Source organism: Coturnix japonica, chromosome 1, assembly GCF_001577835.2.
Source record: "Coturnix japonica isolate 7356 chromosome 1, Coturnix japonica 2.1, whole genome shotgun sequence".
NCBI classification, from domain to species: domain Eukaryota; kingdom Metazoa; phylum Chordata; class Aves; order Galliformes; family Phasianidae; genus Coturnix; species Coturnix japonica.
Window position 1 is genome coordinate 66,177,086 of NC_029516.1, and position 15,940 is coordinate 66,193,025.

Here is a 15,940-nt window from a genome sequence, read left to right on the forward strand (position 1 = left end):
TCTGTTATAAGAATGGCCAGCTACAGGCGGCAGATATTTTTTTTTCTGGCTCTAATAGGTATGCATATGTAGGCATACTTGCGTAGGCCAAAGGGGAAAAGCATGTTGCAAAATATCTTACAAACAAAAAATGACACAGAGATGAAGTGGATTTGTAAGCCTCTTGAGAATGAACAATATGCTTTTTATTAAACCAGTTACACATAGGGATCAATGTACACAGTTAAAAGACTAATCCTGCTGTACTTCACCTCAAGTATTTCATGAATTTCACATGATCCACCCACTTTTTTCTGTACCTCTGCAATTACCATATCAGCAGCAATAATTCTCTGTTGTTCAAGTGCCAGTTACAGCATGGCTGTCACATTCCTGAACGTGGCACATTGTGCTGCTGTTTGTTTGTTGTTTCCGAGGCAAGATTACATTTTATTCACTTACGCACCGCACTGATCTTTGACCCACTCTTCATCATCTTTTTAATCAGCAATTGGTTTGTCTTGCTCTTTGGTCCTGTTTTTGTGTTGTTGGTGCATTTTTGTTTTTGTAGGGATGTTTCTTTTTCTGTTTTTTCTTTTTTGTTTTGTTTTTTTGTTTTGTTTTTTGTTTTTTGTTTTTAAATTTATTTAATTTAATTTAGATTCTGCATAAAATCCATGTTGTGCAATTACCTTCTGAACAGTGTCAGGCCTTACATCCAATCCTATCTGCAGCTATTGTATGTGTGAAGTATTTGGAGCGCCTGAATTTTTTTCCCTTGATTCCGCCATCTAGTTAAAAAATACAAAGTATCTCATTTCCAGATGCCCCATGAACATTTAATGCAGAGAAACTAATTATTGTTAGTTAATCCCTTCAGCAATATAAAAGCTTCAGAAGTACTGTTTCAAGATTTTGCTTAAGCAGGAGAGTTTGGCTAGATAAAACAATGACTTTTCTATGTGCGTACACTCAGGGCAAGAGCTGATTATTGCACATTATCTTGATTTTTTTGCAATAGCTATATGGGAAGAACCCTTGTACACAAGACTTCAAGCATTTTAAACCACAGAAGTTGCTAATATAGTCACAAAGTAGAATATTTAGCAAAGGTGAGAGCAAACTCCTTATCAACATTCAAATGTATGGTGTATACTGAGTACACCAGGCTGTGCTTTGTTAAGATACAGAATATGGTTTTTAAATCTATTTTCAAAGAGATTGTTTATTAAATGGAAAAAAAAATAGTAATAATAATACCAGCAAAGTAATCACTTCACCAGAACACAGTATGTTCTTGTTAGTGTGTGCTGCTCATGAATTTAACAGGTATGCTTTTACATTTATGTAAGCAGCAGTAAGATATATTACTGCACCCTTGTCTTCCTATCTGCTAGGTCTCCATAAATGGACAGTGAAGCAATTTCAGATAATACCGAATCGTGATACCAAGTGTTTGCAATATTTATTCCTATGTCATGTAGGTTGTCAGAAGAACAGATTTCCATTTGCCCAAATTAAAATAGCCACAGTTCTAGAGGGAATGAACACCTCCCTTGAGGTGTGCCAACTTCACTGCAAATGCAAGCATGTGGTGCAAAATCACCTACTTTGTTGTATCTCTTTTTAGTCACTCTGACATAAGCAATGATTTTTAAACTACAGCAATATCACTGAACAAAGTTTATTTATATACCTTAAAGTCTGTCTGGATTTGCTATTCCAAGAGGATGCACAGCCCTTCTTTTAATAAATGTGATTCACTTGAGCAAGGGACTGCCGTGTAGTTCCTGCGTAAGACAATTTGTGACACTGGGATTAATACAAGGTAGTGTGTCACTTGTTGAGCAATAGAACTGTCAGAATGCTTCAGAAAATTGCTTGGGAGTGATCACTCACTAGGGAAAACAGCAATCTGTGGTTAGGGAGAGCCAGTTGGTTTAATATATAGATCATCTGCCTTTAACTGAGGAAGCTTCACTCAGAAACCTTAGTACACTTATGAGTCTTTGCTGGTCAGTGTGGTGACCTGTCAAACAGCACAAAAGAACTCATTTTGTACTAACTCAGACCATAGATCCATTTAATTCAGCACTGTTTCTTTGAGTGGCAGAAAAGGGCACTGTTTAGGGAAGAGTATGTGAACTTGGGCTTTTTCTGTGCTTCACTCTTTTCACATATCCCCACTACCCAAAACTGTTAGATTAGAGATGGTGGAAGGTACATGGTTTTAATGCCCCTCTGTGAAACTAATGTCTATAAATCTGTCTTATCCTATTTTTGAGCCTGCTGTACTCTCTGCTGTACAGCGAGTGTCCTGTGGCAATAAATTCCAAGCATTCACTATTTGCTGTGCAAAGAGGCATGAATCTGTTAAATTCAGTTTCAAACACCATCAGCTAAAGTGCAATGTATGTGCATACACATCGTATTCAAATCCCTTCACAATTGTTCTAATGTTCTGACAGATTGCTGTTCAATTTGCATGTTCGTATTAATCCACAGTTACAGCAAACCACAAAGGTAAAGCAGTTGTTCTGTTCACAGCTGAAACATGGAAGCTCTTACATGTTCGGTCAGGGAACTTTTGCATTGCTTTGTCAGAAGTTGAGAGCTCTGTTTCTTATGTGATAAAAAGCAGAATGGAGAGAGAAAAGATGCAGCTGTAATTTTAATTTGCTGGTTAAAAGGATTCTGGCCTTTCTGAATCAGCAATTGGGGCTATGTCTAATCTCCTTCCTCCACTCATGTTGCAATAGGGGGTTGCCTTAGTGAGCTATGTTGGCTCTTTGCCACTCAATATTTCCCTTCACCAGGGAAACCCCCAAATGGCTTTTAAAGCCATTTATAGCCCCAGGATAGTGCCAAAGGTGAAAGCACCTCATCACCTTCTTCAAGAATTTGAAGGCAAAGATGCGGGAGGGAGTCATAGGAGGCAACCTAGCCAAGCTCATAGCAAGCTATATCTTCCACAAACATTTTTTCCACCATTGATGCATTTAATGCATTAATCAATCTAATAATCTCTGGTAGCTTTATTTAGGGGAAAAAAAAAAATCAGGGGCAGAATTACAAGAACTGATATATCATTTTTGGCAGGCTAATAGGAAGAAGTACGCAAACTGCTTTGACAACTGAAAAGCATATAAGCTTATGAAAAAACTTATAAAAGTCCTTTGTCTTTGCCATGCAGAAAGTATATCCCTCCAAGAGGAAGGTTTGTGATTCAAGGGGAAAATCCCATGACAAAGCCTTAGTCCTAACAATTGCATGTAAAAGAGATTAAGTCATGGGAAACTCTTGTGAATAGCATTGCATGAAAAGCTCATGAATAAAAAGAAACATGCAGCAACATGAAACATACGTAGCTTCAGGCTTCACTGCAAACTTGAAACACAGACCATGTTTACAGGATTGTTTCCTGGGGTACATGCTTCTTTTGAGCAAACAGGGGCCTAATTTCAAGCGACCTAAGGAAGCCATGGCTTGGCTTTGCATCAAAAGCATTCAATGTTTTCTGGTATGCTTTGACGTGAAAGGAGGTGAAACCTGGCGTTCCCAAAGGACTGCAGGTACTACTTCTTCTGATGTGATGGTGCACAGATGGTGGTCTCAATGCTCTATGCAGTTTCTAAGTGACTAGGAAGACTCAGTTCTATCTTCAGAACTTAAAAGGCAAAAGAAAGCAAAACACAGCAGACGACCAATATCTGATTAGCACAGTCTGTCTACCTCCTTCTGAGGAAAAATAGTCACTGTTCCAATCTTTACTCCTATGCTTCCCATTATCCAGGTAATTGTACCAACCCATTGCTCCATCCTACCGCATTTTGCTTTCCATGTCACTGGAAAGTTGACTGGCTTTGTTTCACTGTAACACAGTCTATACTTATTGCTGTCCTGGTGTAATAGAATAGTAGAAACAGATCCAAGCCCTAGTTATAAACTGCGTCCCACTATCAAGTGCTTCACCATTTTCCTGCCCTACTGTTCTACACTGTTCTCAGTGTACTCACTGTACCCTAGCTTGTGCAAGGGAAACTTTCTTTTATCTATCCTATGCTGCAGCAAAGCGCTGCGGGCCCGCGATGCTGGGCGGGCCGAGCAGAAGGGGAAGGCCCGTTCAGGCAGCAGCGCAGCCGAGCAGGGAGATGTAGTTCTCCCTGGGAGCCACGTGCGTCACTGCGGAGCCTGCTGGACACTTGTAGTTCATCATGGCCCGACCTGAGCGGCAGCCGATTGCGGCGGCGCGGTACAGGACTACCCTTCCCAGCTCGCCCCGCTGCTCCGCCGCTCCAGCTGTAAACAAACAGCGCTCAGCGATGGCGGCTGCGGGGCGGTGAGCTGTGGGGGCTGCGGGAGGCAGCGAGGTGCGGGCAGGCGGCTTCTGTGCTCTCTGCTTGGGTCTGCGGGGCACATGGATGACAGCAAGGTAAGGGCCCGGCGCTGCGTGTTTGGGCCGGGGAGAGAACGGAGATGGGCTTCTTGGGAGGCCGCGTCCTTTCGTGGGCGGGTGGCAGGGCTCGTGGGGCCGGCTGAGCTCCGACTCAGCGTGGAGCTGCACAAGCAGCGGTGAGTGTGGATATTTCAGCTGGCTGAAATATTGTGGGCATGTCGGTGTTGTGCCTAAAGGCTCGAGTCCCCAGGAATCAAGCAGTCAGGTAGGCCGTGGGATGGGAGAATTGGCGTGGAATCGCTGAATATCCCGAGTTGGAAGGGGCCTGCCAAGGTCACAGAGCCCGACTCTTGGCTCCGTGTGGTTTATCCATGTTTACGTATTTACCAAGAATCGCTTATGTCAGCAATATCCTCACAATTGTGTGGGTTAACCAAATGAAATGGTATGTATGGTCAGGCACTGGTTTAGTAGATACAGAAAGTTTAATTCAGGAGGCATATACAGCGACTTCACTTCTAGAATTAGTTTATTTATAACAAGCAATCTTACGATTTTTCATTAATTTCATTTTAAATTTTTTTTTAATATACCATCATTGTGTTCCATGAGGTCTCGGTAATCTGCTTCTCTTGGAAAAAGTCATTGGACACATTGACTAAATAAACTTTACACTGGCACCCGATCAGTAACACAGGTGTTTGCTCTTTTTTCCATAGAAAAACTCGAGTAAAGTGAAGAAAAGAATATGCAAATTGGAATATTTCCTTTTGTTCTCTTCAGTCTCAAATACAACTTCATAATATGATGTTTTTATGTAATGCTTACCACTGAGATGTTTCCTAGGATGATGACTTTGAAAAGCAGTACTGCCCAGAACTACTGGATGTGGCTGTCAGTGAGGAAGAGTGCAAACTGTGCTTTCTTCAGCAGGTTTTCCCTTAGATAATGCTCTTGGGTGATTTCAGATCCCCGTTGCTTCTACTGAGAGTTGTTGATGTTTTTCAGTAAGTGTGTGCTGCTCTGAAAATAAATTCACAGTTATTTTGTAGAGCTGCAATTGCTTTCAGAACAAACTCATGAGGCCTAAGAGCTTGATGGCTCCATTGAAGAGATCCCCTTTTCTGTTGGGAGAGTGCTTTCCATTTCATGTTGCAGTGTGAGAACGAAGCAAGCACTGAACTGTTTATACTTCACTTTATAGCCAGTGTGATCTGCCAGCTCAAGCGAGCATGTCCTTGAAGCCTTTTAAAAGTTCCACCTAGTCACATTTTCCTCATTATTGGAAGGGCTGGACTGTGTAATCTGAGAGTCTTATCATGGAAGTGAATGGGGTGACTATGAAAGGAATTTTCCTGTATAAGCTGAGGTAAATAAATTCCATCAGCAGTGAGGTAACAGTTCTATAGCTACATCCACCCATGTTCAGAGTTTTTGTTTGTCTGTATAAAGAATTTGCAATTGCAAGCTGTATGTTTTCTCTAATCCTTAGTGGTCTATCACAGAAACAAAGAATGATTGAAGTTGGAAAGGACCACTTGGGATCAACTAGTCCAACTCCCCTGCTTCAAGCAGGATCACCCAGAGTACACTGCCTGGGATCACATCCAGTTGGGTTTTGAATATCTCTGTAGTAGGAGATATGAGCACTGGCTTTGCCATCCTCATGGCGAAGAAGTTTTTTGTCACGTGCAGATGAAACGTTCTGTTTCAGCTTGAGCCCAGTGCTTCTTGTCCTGTTGCCAGGCACAAAAGGAGACAGCCTGTCCCCATTCTCTTGATACTTTCCCTTAAGATATTAGTACACATTAACAAGATCCCCTTTCAGTCTTCTCTGGGCTGTACAGTCCCAGGTCTCTCAGTCTTTCCTCATAAGGGAGATGTTCCAGGCCTTTAGTTTGCCTGTCTTTCTTGAACCAAGGAGCCCAGAACTGGACACAATACTCCAGATGTGGCCTCACCTGGAGGGGAGGATTGCCTCCCCTGACCTGCTTCTCTTAAATGTGCCCTGGGATACTATTGGCTTTCTCGAGCACCAAGACACTGTTTGGCACAAGGACATAGTGTTTGTGTGGTCAGCCTGCTGTCCAACAGTACTCCAAGGTCCTTCTCTGCAGGGTTACTTTCCAATAGACGAGACCCTATAATTTAGCCTTATGTGGTTTAAGAGGTCATTAGAGTTCAGCCTTAATATATTCCTCAAAATGATAAGGGCCACAAAGATGATTAGGGGCTTGGAGCAACTCCTGTACCTGGAAAAGCTGAGAGACCTTGGACTTTTCAGACTGGATTAGGCTGAGAGGAGAAGTCATCACTGTGAATATTTAAAATGTGAGAGTCAAATTGATGGGGGTGGACTCGTCACAGAATGGCCGGGGTTGGAAGGGACCTCAAGGATCATGAAGCTCCAAGCCCCCTGCCTGGCAGGGACACCAAGCATACACCTTTACTAGATCAGGTTGCCCAGGGCCCAATCCAACCTGGCCTTGAACACCTCTAGGGACGGGGCATCCACAACCTCCCTGGGCAGCCTGTTCCAGGACCTCACCACTCTCCTAGTAAATAGGTCATCTCAGCTACGTGCAGCAAATAGAACAAGGGACAATGGGCAGAAATGAATGCAGGAAGTTCCATGCAAAGGAAGAATTTATTTACTGTGAGAGTGATAGAGCACTGTAACAAGCTGCCCGGAGAGGTTGTGGGGTCTCCTTCTCTGGAGATATTCAAGGCCTGTCTTGGTACTTCACTGTGTGACCTAGTTTAGGGAACCTGTATTGGCAGGGGGTTTGGACCTGATGATTTCCAGAGGTCTCTTCCAACCCCCACAATTATTTGATTGTATGAAGTAGTAGAAGTTCAAGGGAGAGTCAGAAATACAAGCATCAGATCTAGAAAACTTTCATGTTTGAGTTTAAAAGGATATTTTTAACATTAATACATATTTTTATATATATATATACATATATATATAAAGAAATTACAAACAGCAAAAAAGAACCTAAAATACGACCCTCTCTGCTAGAGATTATATTCTTAATAAATTAATCACTTTGCATGGATAGACCTTTTGTATTAATTTCTATTGCATACTTGCTCAAGGTGTATAAATTGCTTGCTCCCTTTATATCTTACATTTTTGGATCGTTATCAGATGCTTGCTTAGTGTAATTCAGGTTCCCGAGTCTGCCAGTGAAAGTTAGTTAACTAATTGTGCAAAGTACATAACATGTTGTGCAATGGGAGATCAACAAGAGTACTTCCTGGATGGGCTATATACTGCAACCTCATGGCTGTGCTGTTACTTAGCAGACTGAGTAACTTCATCTTTATTGTAACTGACTTAATTTGATTATTTGTTTTGAAAAAAAAATGTTTGCAAGCATCACTAGATTATTTTTCCTCCTTCTCCTCCCACTACACTACTGCTGTAGTGAATGCAGAGTTTAGGCTTGATTTTGTTCCTTCCCAATCATTAGTGTAGTTTTCTGTAAGTTCTGGATACGATCACCATTTAGATTCTGCAGGCCTATACTACTAATACAAACAGGAGTCTGCTGAAGGTGATTTCTTGAGTCGGATCTGGAGCATTGGCTGGTGTAGCGCTTAGGAGCTATTTATTTATCTGTGAATGAGCCAAGAACTGCTGGAGGGCACTGGGCTGAAGAAAAACAAGTAGCATTGTTTTAACTTTCCAGATTGTCCAGTTCCTGCGTATGTGATGGGCCAGTGTTATCCCAAGTAGCTCGGTTCATTGGGCTCGGTTCAATAGTAGTAACCTTAACAAGTATCTCCTTGACATCTGCTGAAACCTTTTTTTTTTTTTTTTTTTTTGCAAAAATAATAATAAGAAGAAAAAGCCCCAAATCCAATGGCTGTTTCCATGTTTCCTTATTTTTTTGTTGGTTCTCTGCCATGCTCGGGATCAGCTAGAATTTCTGTTTTGTCTTTTTTCTGTCACATCAGCATAGTGACTGACTAGGTAAACGTGACTCAAGATGTGATAACGTGGGATGCCAACAAAGCATTTATCAACCTTGTTGTTGTTATTGTTTGTTTTTTCCCCATCTGGGTTCCTTAAACTTACATCAGAAGCTTCTAAATATTGGTAAAGAAAAACAAGTAAGGATGAAGTATTTGGTTGAATCACTTATTAAATCAGCTGTTGTGGATGATTCTGATTATATGGGATTGTGTGAAGGCAGATGATTAGGGTCTAACTGCTGCAGGAGTTAGAAGGGGAGGAAGCACTTCATTATTTCCCCAGTCCTGGTGGTAAGAGCTCCAGCAAACAGTGACCTGCAGGGTGCAATCCTTTCTTACCTGAGGACAGAGCTGTGCTTGTCATGTCCAAAAAACGACAACCACCTTTCTTTATCTGGTGCTGCTGCTTCCCTTGGCCATGGCTGGTTAGCTTTGTACAACTTTGGTGGCTTGCTGTGTAATCAGATGAGTGCTGGGGAGATCAAAGATTTGGAAATCCCCAAATTCGAGCCAAGGGAACAAAGCTGAGGGAGGCTATTTAGGGTGTATTCCTTTGTGCTGCAAGTTGCACAAAGGTTTATATAAAGTAACTGATTGTTACAGATGTAGCAGATGTTGTTTTGTGTCTTGGACTAGATCATCCTGTTGTAGAGCTTCAAGTTTAATGGTTTCCCACATGCAGGAACTGAAGAACAGTATCTGAGCGTAGAAGATTTTAGAGAGAGCATCCTGGAGTAAATGAATCGTTCAATCTGTATTCTGTAGTTCTAATGTAAAAGACTGGATTTTTGTTTGCTTTTCTGAATGTGTTATGTTTGTTTCATTATCACTGGATGTCCATTAAGTACTTTCTCTATTTGATTCCGAGGGGCAGCTACTCCTGAATAAATTAGGAGAGGCAGTGTACAAAAGGGTACATTATGTTGGCATGTGATTGTTGACTTGCTTTCCAAAGAAAGAATAGGCTCAATTGTATAATCTGTTTTTTCATTCTAGCACACCAGTTCACTATGTTATTGTTTTTATTGCAGCCTGCTAAGTTTATAGAACAAGTGACTTCTTTGAATGTTGAAGCTGACTTATTTTGCAGTGTTAGACAGTAGAAAGTGTCTTTTTTTTTTTTCCTCTCTTTATGGACTCTGATATATTGAACAATGTCTTTTAGGAAGAAGTAGTTTATACACAGTGTGGCGAATCACTGGGCTGGCATTGAAATTCTTATATGTAGGTGTGTGTTAGGTGTGTTTCTCCACACCCTCTCCAGTCAAACAGTGTGGTCAGAATGCAAATAGAAAGAAATTCTTACTTCCCCTCACTTGAGAGGGGAAATGGAACTTGTGACTGAAGTAATGCTTACAGGGCAGTACTGCCTTATGGCCAGTGTGCTAGGTATCATACCATATTTAAAAGGCTTTCGTATGCCACGTTCTCATAATAAGAGCAATATATTTGGGTGGGGAAGCACAGAGTAAACTTTGAGGAAATTCTTTCCTTCTTTTGTATTTGTAGGAAGAGGTGCTTTCAGACCTGTTAAATGGAACCACAAAGGGAAGGACAGAATGATTCCAAAACCATCATTGGGTAGGACAAGAAGTTACCTGGTTACTTTTCTGCAAAAGAGATCTAAATTACACAGTGGCAGTAATTACTGTTGGGATAGGTTGCATGAGAAGACAGTTTTCCAGGTTGTGTCAAACTATTTCAGATGTAAACGTGACCAGAGTGATTTGGTACAGCTCAAATGGAGGCAGCAGAGGGCAGAGGTAGGACTCAGTGGAACTGAATCTCCCACTTAGTAAAAATACTCAGAAAGATCCTGTGAAATAAATCACGACAGAGGAATTTCAGATGAGGTGCAGATCATTCAGAGAGTTTTATCTTCAGAATAGGATGAAAATCTTGTCATTTTATTGCAGCAATACAAAGCTTTGGTTTGTACTGATATAAATCTTTTTTTTTTTGTTTTGTTTTGCTTTTATTCAAATTTAAAGTGTAAAACTCCATAATGAAGTATTCTTGAGCTGGCATGTGCTAGGGCAGGGGTTGCTGATAATACTAAAGCAATTTTGCTAGAAATCATCTCTCTTCCTTCTAGATGTCCCAGATATCCTCCTAGAAATCTGTTGTACTGTGTCTGGTTTGGGGCTCTCCAGTAGAATAGAGATACAGAGCTGCTGAAGAGAGGGCCAGAAGAAGCAATGTGCGAGTGACAGAACACTGACATGGGTTGTCCAGAGTTGTGGTGGAGGATCCATACTCAGAAACTGTCTGGATGTGACCCTGAGCACCCTGCTCTTTGGCGTTGAACCAGAGGAACCCAAGAGGTTCCTTCTCACCTCAGCCATTCTGTGTTTCTGTGGTATTGCTCCTCCAAATTGGGCTGGTAACATTTACGGTAGGACTATTTAAGAACTGATTCAATATCAAGTCTAACCCCTTCATTTTGTTTTTGATGCTGTCATTCAAAGATTTATACATCAGCCCCTGAAATGAGCATCTTCTTTCCTCTCATGCTCTAGAATTAGCCCAAATATGTGCAACTGTTTCTGCTCGAGACAGACTACAGGCACAATTACGTGGTTTCAGCATTCCCTTTGCAGAACATCATCTTTAGTGTACCTTTCATTTTCAGGTGGTTGGAGGCAAAGTAAAGAAACCAGGAAAGCGAGGTCGTAAACCAGCCAAAATAGACTTGAAGGCAAAACTTGAAAGAAGTCGTCAGAGTGCAAGAGAGTGCAGAGCCAGGAAGAAGCTGAGGTACCAGTACCTGGAAGAGCTGGTTTCAAGCCGAGAGCGAGCCATCTGTGCTCTCAGAGAGGAGCTTGAAATGGTATGAAACCATCACTTAACCTGACCCTCGATATTATTTGGGGCCTGCCATTGTGGACTTCTGTTCCTGAAACTGCATTAACTAAAGTGAGAGTGGGATTTGGCTAGCCATAGAATATTTAAACATCCTTAACAGATGCACTCAGCTGCTTGCCTACTTTGCGTGATGGATATGAACATCATGCTGTAAGTTATCTGCTTGTTATGAACTGGAAGCAAGTTAAGAAAGCACCATTACATATGACCATTTTATGGCTTTGTTAATGAAGAATTTTAGATGTGGGAGTTAGGAAAAAGGCAAATGTCCTGTAACTCTGCCTTGCACAATCAGGAAGGACCTCTTAATAGTCAGTCAGCCCCAGAGTCATGTGAAATATTTCTTTTTAATAGGCCATGAACTGGAACGGTATTCTGGCATGTTAACAGCAAGAAAATGCACAAAGTGTTCCATGTTGTTTAATAATTACAGTATTGTGTCCAGCTCTGCCATTGAGTAGCAGTTTATTGACTGAAACAGGATTTACTGAAGACAGGTATGCAACCAGGGACACATGCTTAGCTCGTTAGTACTCTGCAGTTCTGTAAGAGACTTCAGTCCAGTAAATTCGAACCTTAAATGAATATGTTGGAAGGTAAAGATTACAGCTTTGTTTTGTCTGCTAATGTGATCCTGGCAGTTTGCTAATGCTTAACATGTTTGCGTATTTCAGTACAAGCAGTGGTGCATGGCAATGGACCAAGGGAAAATCCCTTCTGAAATAAAAGCCTTACTAACTGGAGAGGAGCAGGGCAAAGCACAGCAGAACTCAGCCAAACTTACGAAGGCTGGGAAGACAGAACCAAACAACAGCAATCCTTGTAAGTATCCGACTATAATTAATTCCTATTTCATTACGTCTTTTATTGTGTAGGAGGATGGCTGTGGTGTAGGAAGAAACATAAGGATGTACTCTTGAGCACAAATAGTTGATTGAAGCAAAGGGTTTAGTGGGTGGTGCAAAGATTCTGTGTAATGTTTACATGGACAACAGAGATCATACTAGTTAGGAAGCTGGGTAGTTATTTTAAAAATAGACTCAATCCTTATGTTTCAGTAAGGCCTGTGAAGGCCTGAGACCATGATCTTCTACTGCATTTTTTTGTTTCCCTAATGTGAGGGAAATGGACTGCCTAGCATAATTTCGTTTTTAAAACTTGATCAAGAAAACGCTATTCTAGCTGCAACCACTCAAAAATGAGAAATGCTGAACTTAAGATTTTCAGTGGAGGGTTTTTTTTCCTGCCTCATTTGTACTTGTCAGTGGAATGAAATAAGATTCTTCTGGGGATTGAAAGATGACTTTGTTGCGTGATCTTTCATTTTGCTGATACATGCATGCAAAGGACTGAATTAAGGTAGCACAGGCAGTTCTGTATCTCCTATTTTCTAGTCTCTTAATATTTCATGCTACAGATTAAATTACGATTTACATGTTCCTAGCTTTTAAGAAACAATGCATTTGTCACTGTAATGGTCTTTCCCTATGGTGCATTATTCACAGGAGTCAAATGCAGAACCTTCCGCACTTCTGCAGAGATAACTTGGTAGCTGGCAGAAGAATGCTGTTATTGGCGAAGTGGATGCATCCCTGGGTCCAGGTTGAAGGATGCCAGTCTGCTGTCTTCTCTTCGCTCCTCCCCATGTGAAACTCTTTGCTTGTGGTATTTCTAAACCTGCATGGAGTGGGGCTTCTGGGGTAATAGGTGTTTGTGTTAAGTGGAGCTTTGTTCTTCCTTTCTCTACACCTCACCCCCCAAAAATACAGCTATGTAGCTTTTGGACGTTCTTAGTAAGAGATGGGGACTGCTTTTGTGTTAGAGGTGTGAGACTAGAATTAGACTGGCTTTATGGTCAGTAGTCATGTGGTTGGTAACCATTACGGGAGTCTTGGATGTTCTGTACAATACAAGCAGGAGAAAGATCTTGTAACAGCTTTGCTAAAGCTAAACAGAATGCTGCAAGACAAGGAAAAGGAGTCTCATCAGGTTTTCAGTAAAAAGTTTTATAGCAAAGTAACTTGCAACCTGAATAAAGGTGTTGTTTTCTGCATCATTTATAACACTACATGTCTTTTATGTTAGTGGAATCCTTAGAGAAGTAGTACATATATTCCCTGCTTCTGCCCATGTATTTTTCACAGGATGTATTTCTTCCCTCTTACCCTCAGTAAGATGATGAAAGCATTTACCTACACCCTACTTACAGCAGCAGAACAACTGCCACCAATTGCTCTTTTCTTGTATCTACCTAGAATTTGAGCCCAGGTATCTTCCTAGGCTGTAATGTGATACGAGTTCTGCTGTGAGTTCCCAGCCAAAGATAATACCAAGAACTGGTAACTAGGAAAACAAGTTGCGTCAGTTTAGTCTTATCAAAACAGAGGTGATGTCAAAAGTTTTGAGGACTGATTTAGTCATTTAAGACACTGACAGATGACCCGTTACTTTATTTAGACTGCACTTTCTTCTGCATATGCTTTGTGTGTGTGTGTGTGTGTGTGTGTGTGTGATGAAATGCAAAGAGTGGAGCTCCCAGGATTTTCAGCAGGACTTCTGCTTTGCTTGTACTGTTTTGTTTGTGACAGTGTCTTTTTCTGTATTTTATGAGATGCATGGAAACATTTTTGTTTTCTTCTTTATTTCATAAAATAAATGTTGTAACAAATGACTTTGCTAGACTGAATGCTTCATTCTTTTTATTGAATGGCATCTGTTTGGAATTATCTTCATTTAGGATTAGTCAAAAGCACTGAAAATAACAAAGTGCCATATTTCAGTGTATAACACACAGTTCTTTTCAGGCTTTCGTTCTGAGTGCTTGTATTAATCCTTAAAGCATGGTTTGCAGTTTATTCTCTGGACCCACCACACATGTACTTACTTAGCAGTTTCCAGGAATGTTGCGTAGACACGGAAAACTACTATGAAAAGTAAAGTAATGCTGAAACAGAGATGGAAATGAGTTGGTTTTGTTGTTGGATTATTTTATTTAGCCTCTTATTTTAAGCTCTGAGCTGCAGCTTGTTCTGAAAGACAGCAGCAAAGCCAACCCATAAGTTTAGATCTGTTGTGTTCTTGCCTGCCCTTTTTCTGTGTTCTCTAAAATAAAAGAAAAATTAAATAAACTCTAACGAAGTAGGCCAGATGTCCAGAACTATAATCTGTGAACCTCACACTTGGATTCTGTAACATGAGCATGCCAAAAGCATAGTATATTGGATTTGGTTACGATTAGACTTACACAGCACCGCTAGTTTCATATGTAAGCCATGTATTGTATTTAAACACATACTTCAAAAGTTGTTTATGTACCTAAGTATCTTTCTGAATCAAAGATGCTGAAAATTTACAGGACAAGTTGATATTTGTGACTGGAACAGTTCCACTGTGATACATGCAGTGCTGATGTCATCAAAAATACCACACTTGCTCTCTTCCCTCTATTCTTTCGTGGTTTCACTTTCTGTGGTACTGTGCAAGGAAGTTCTCTGGGAGTTTTCTTTTATGATGGAAATGGGGAACTGGAATTTTTGGATATAATGAGCAACGGTGTTTCTCTGTTTCCCATCCTAGTGGCTCCTGTTTCTGGGCTTGGACAACAGTTGGCATTATGGGGCTGTATTGGGGAGCCTGGGCGAGCTCTGGGGCACAGTTAGTGACTGAGGGGGCAGCTGGAACCATAGCTAGCTTTGGGAAAGTGTCTGTGGCTGACTTCTTTTAACTTTTGCATTTGAAGTTGAAGATTAATCTGCATCAATAATGAATCTGTTTTTTCCTGGCATCCTGTGAGGAGACGGAGAAGGTTTATCCGTAGTTTAATTTTCTACTTTCCAAGAAATAATCATCTCTATAATTACCACCAATGTAAGAGGCAAGTGTTTTGGATTTGTCTACAAGCAGGAAAAGCCAAAATAAGATCCTTATTCCTCATTATACTTAAGACTTGTAGTGTGAGTGATAGAGGATCAGCTCATATATCCCTGTTGTAGGTAATGAAGGCAAAACACCAGCTCGTGACTTCCTGCTGTTAATGGCGCTGAGCAATGATTTCACTGTAAATTATGTGCATAGCTGGATTTCTTGTATGTCTTTGTGCATTTATATTAGACAACAAAGGCTGCTTATTTGCAGTAAATTCCATGGTATCTCATACCAAATGAAATCACTGGACTACAAGCGATGCTGTGTTTATGAAATGTATAGATTTGTATATATAGATAAATCAGTAGAATTGGCACAGTCAGTTGTAACCATTATCATAAGCAATTTCTGCAAATTTATGTTGCTTAATTGCTGTATTATTCATATCGTTGTTTGTACATTCTCTTTTACTTCATCTCAGTCATAACTAGTAAACTGTCATTGTTCAGCTAACAGTTTTCAGCAACATTTCATTAAAAAAAACAAACCCAACAACAACTGGCCTTCAGTTTCTTTTTCTCTTCCAGAAAAAGCACTTGGGATGTGGAAGTCTTGCTTCCAGAGCTTGAGCAACGTTAGCTCTGCTTTTCTGTGTCTGCTTGTAATGGAAAAAGGCTTAAGTCAAAACTGTGAGCTGCTACTTTGAGCAACTCTTGTGTTTGTTCACTCTGTTGTGGTGGGCAGTGATGATCATAGAATCATAGAATCACCAAGGTTGAAAAAGACCTACAAGATCATCCGGTCCAACCACTCACCCATCATGAATAGCTCCCACTAAACCATGTCCCTCAGCAC

The 15,940-nt window shown here is 40.8% G+C and overlaps 1 protein-coding gene across 1 annotated transcript; it reads left to right on the forward strand.

The window, feature by feature from the left end:
* Positions 1-4,174: 4,174 nt before the first annotated feature.
* On the forward strand, positions 4,175-15,640 carry CREBL2 (cAMP responsive element binding protein like 2). Its single transcript, XM_015870965.2, has 4 exons — positions 4,175-4,411; positions 10,989-11,186; positions 11,896-12,043; positions 12,727-15,640. Coding segments are annotated over exons 1-4 (363 nt in total). The 5' UTR covers positions 4,175-4,396; the 3' UTR covers positions 12,729-15,640.
* The last annotated feature ends 300 nt before the right edge of the window (positions 15,641-15,940 follow it).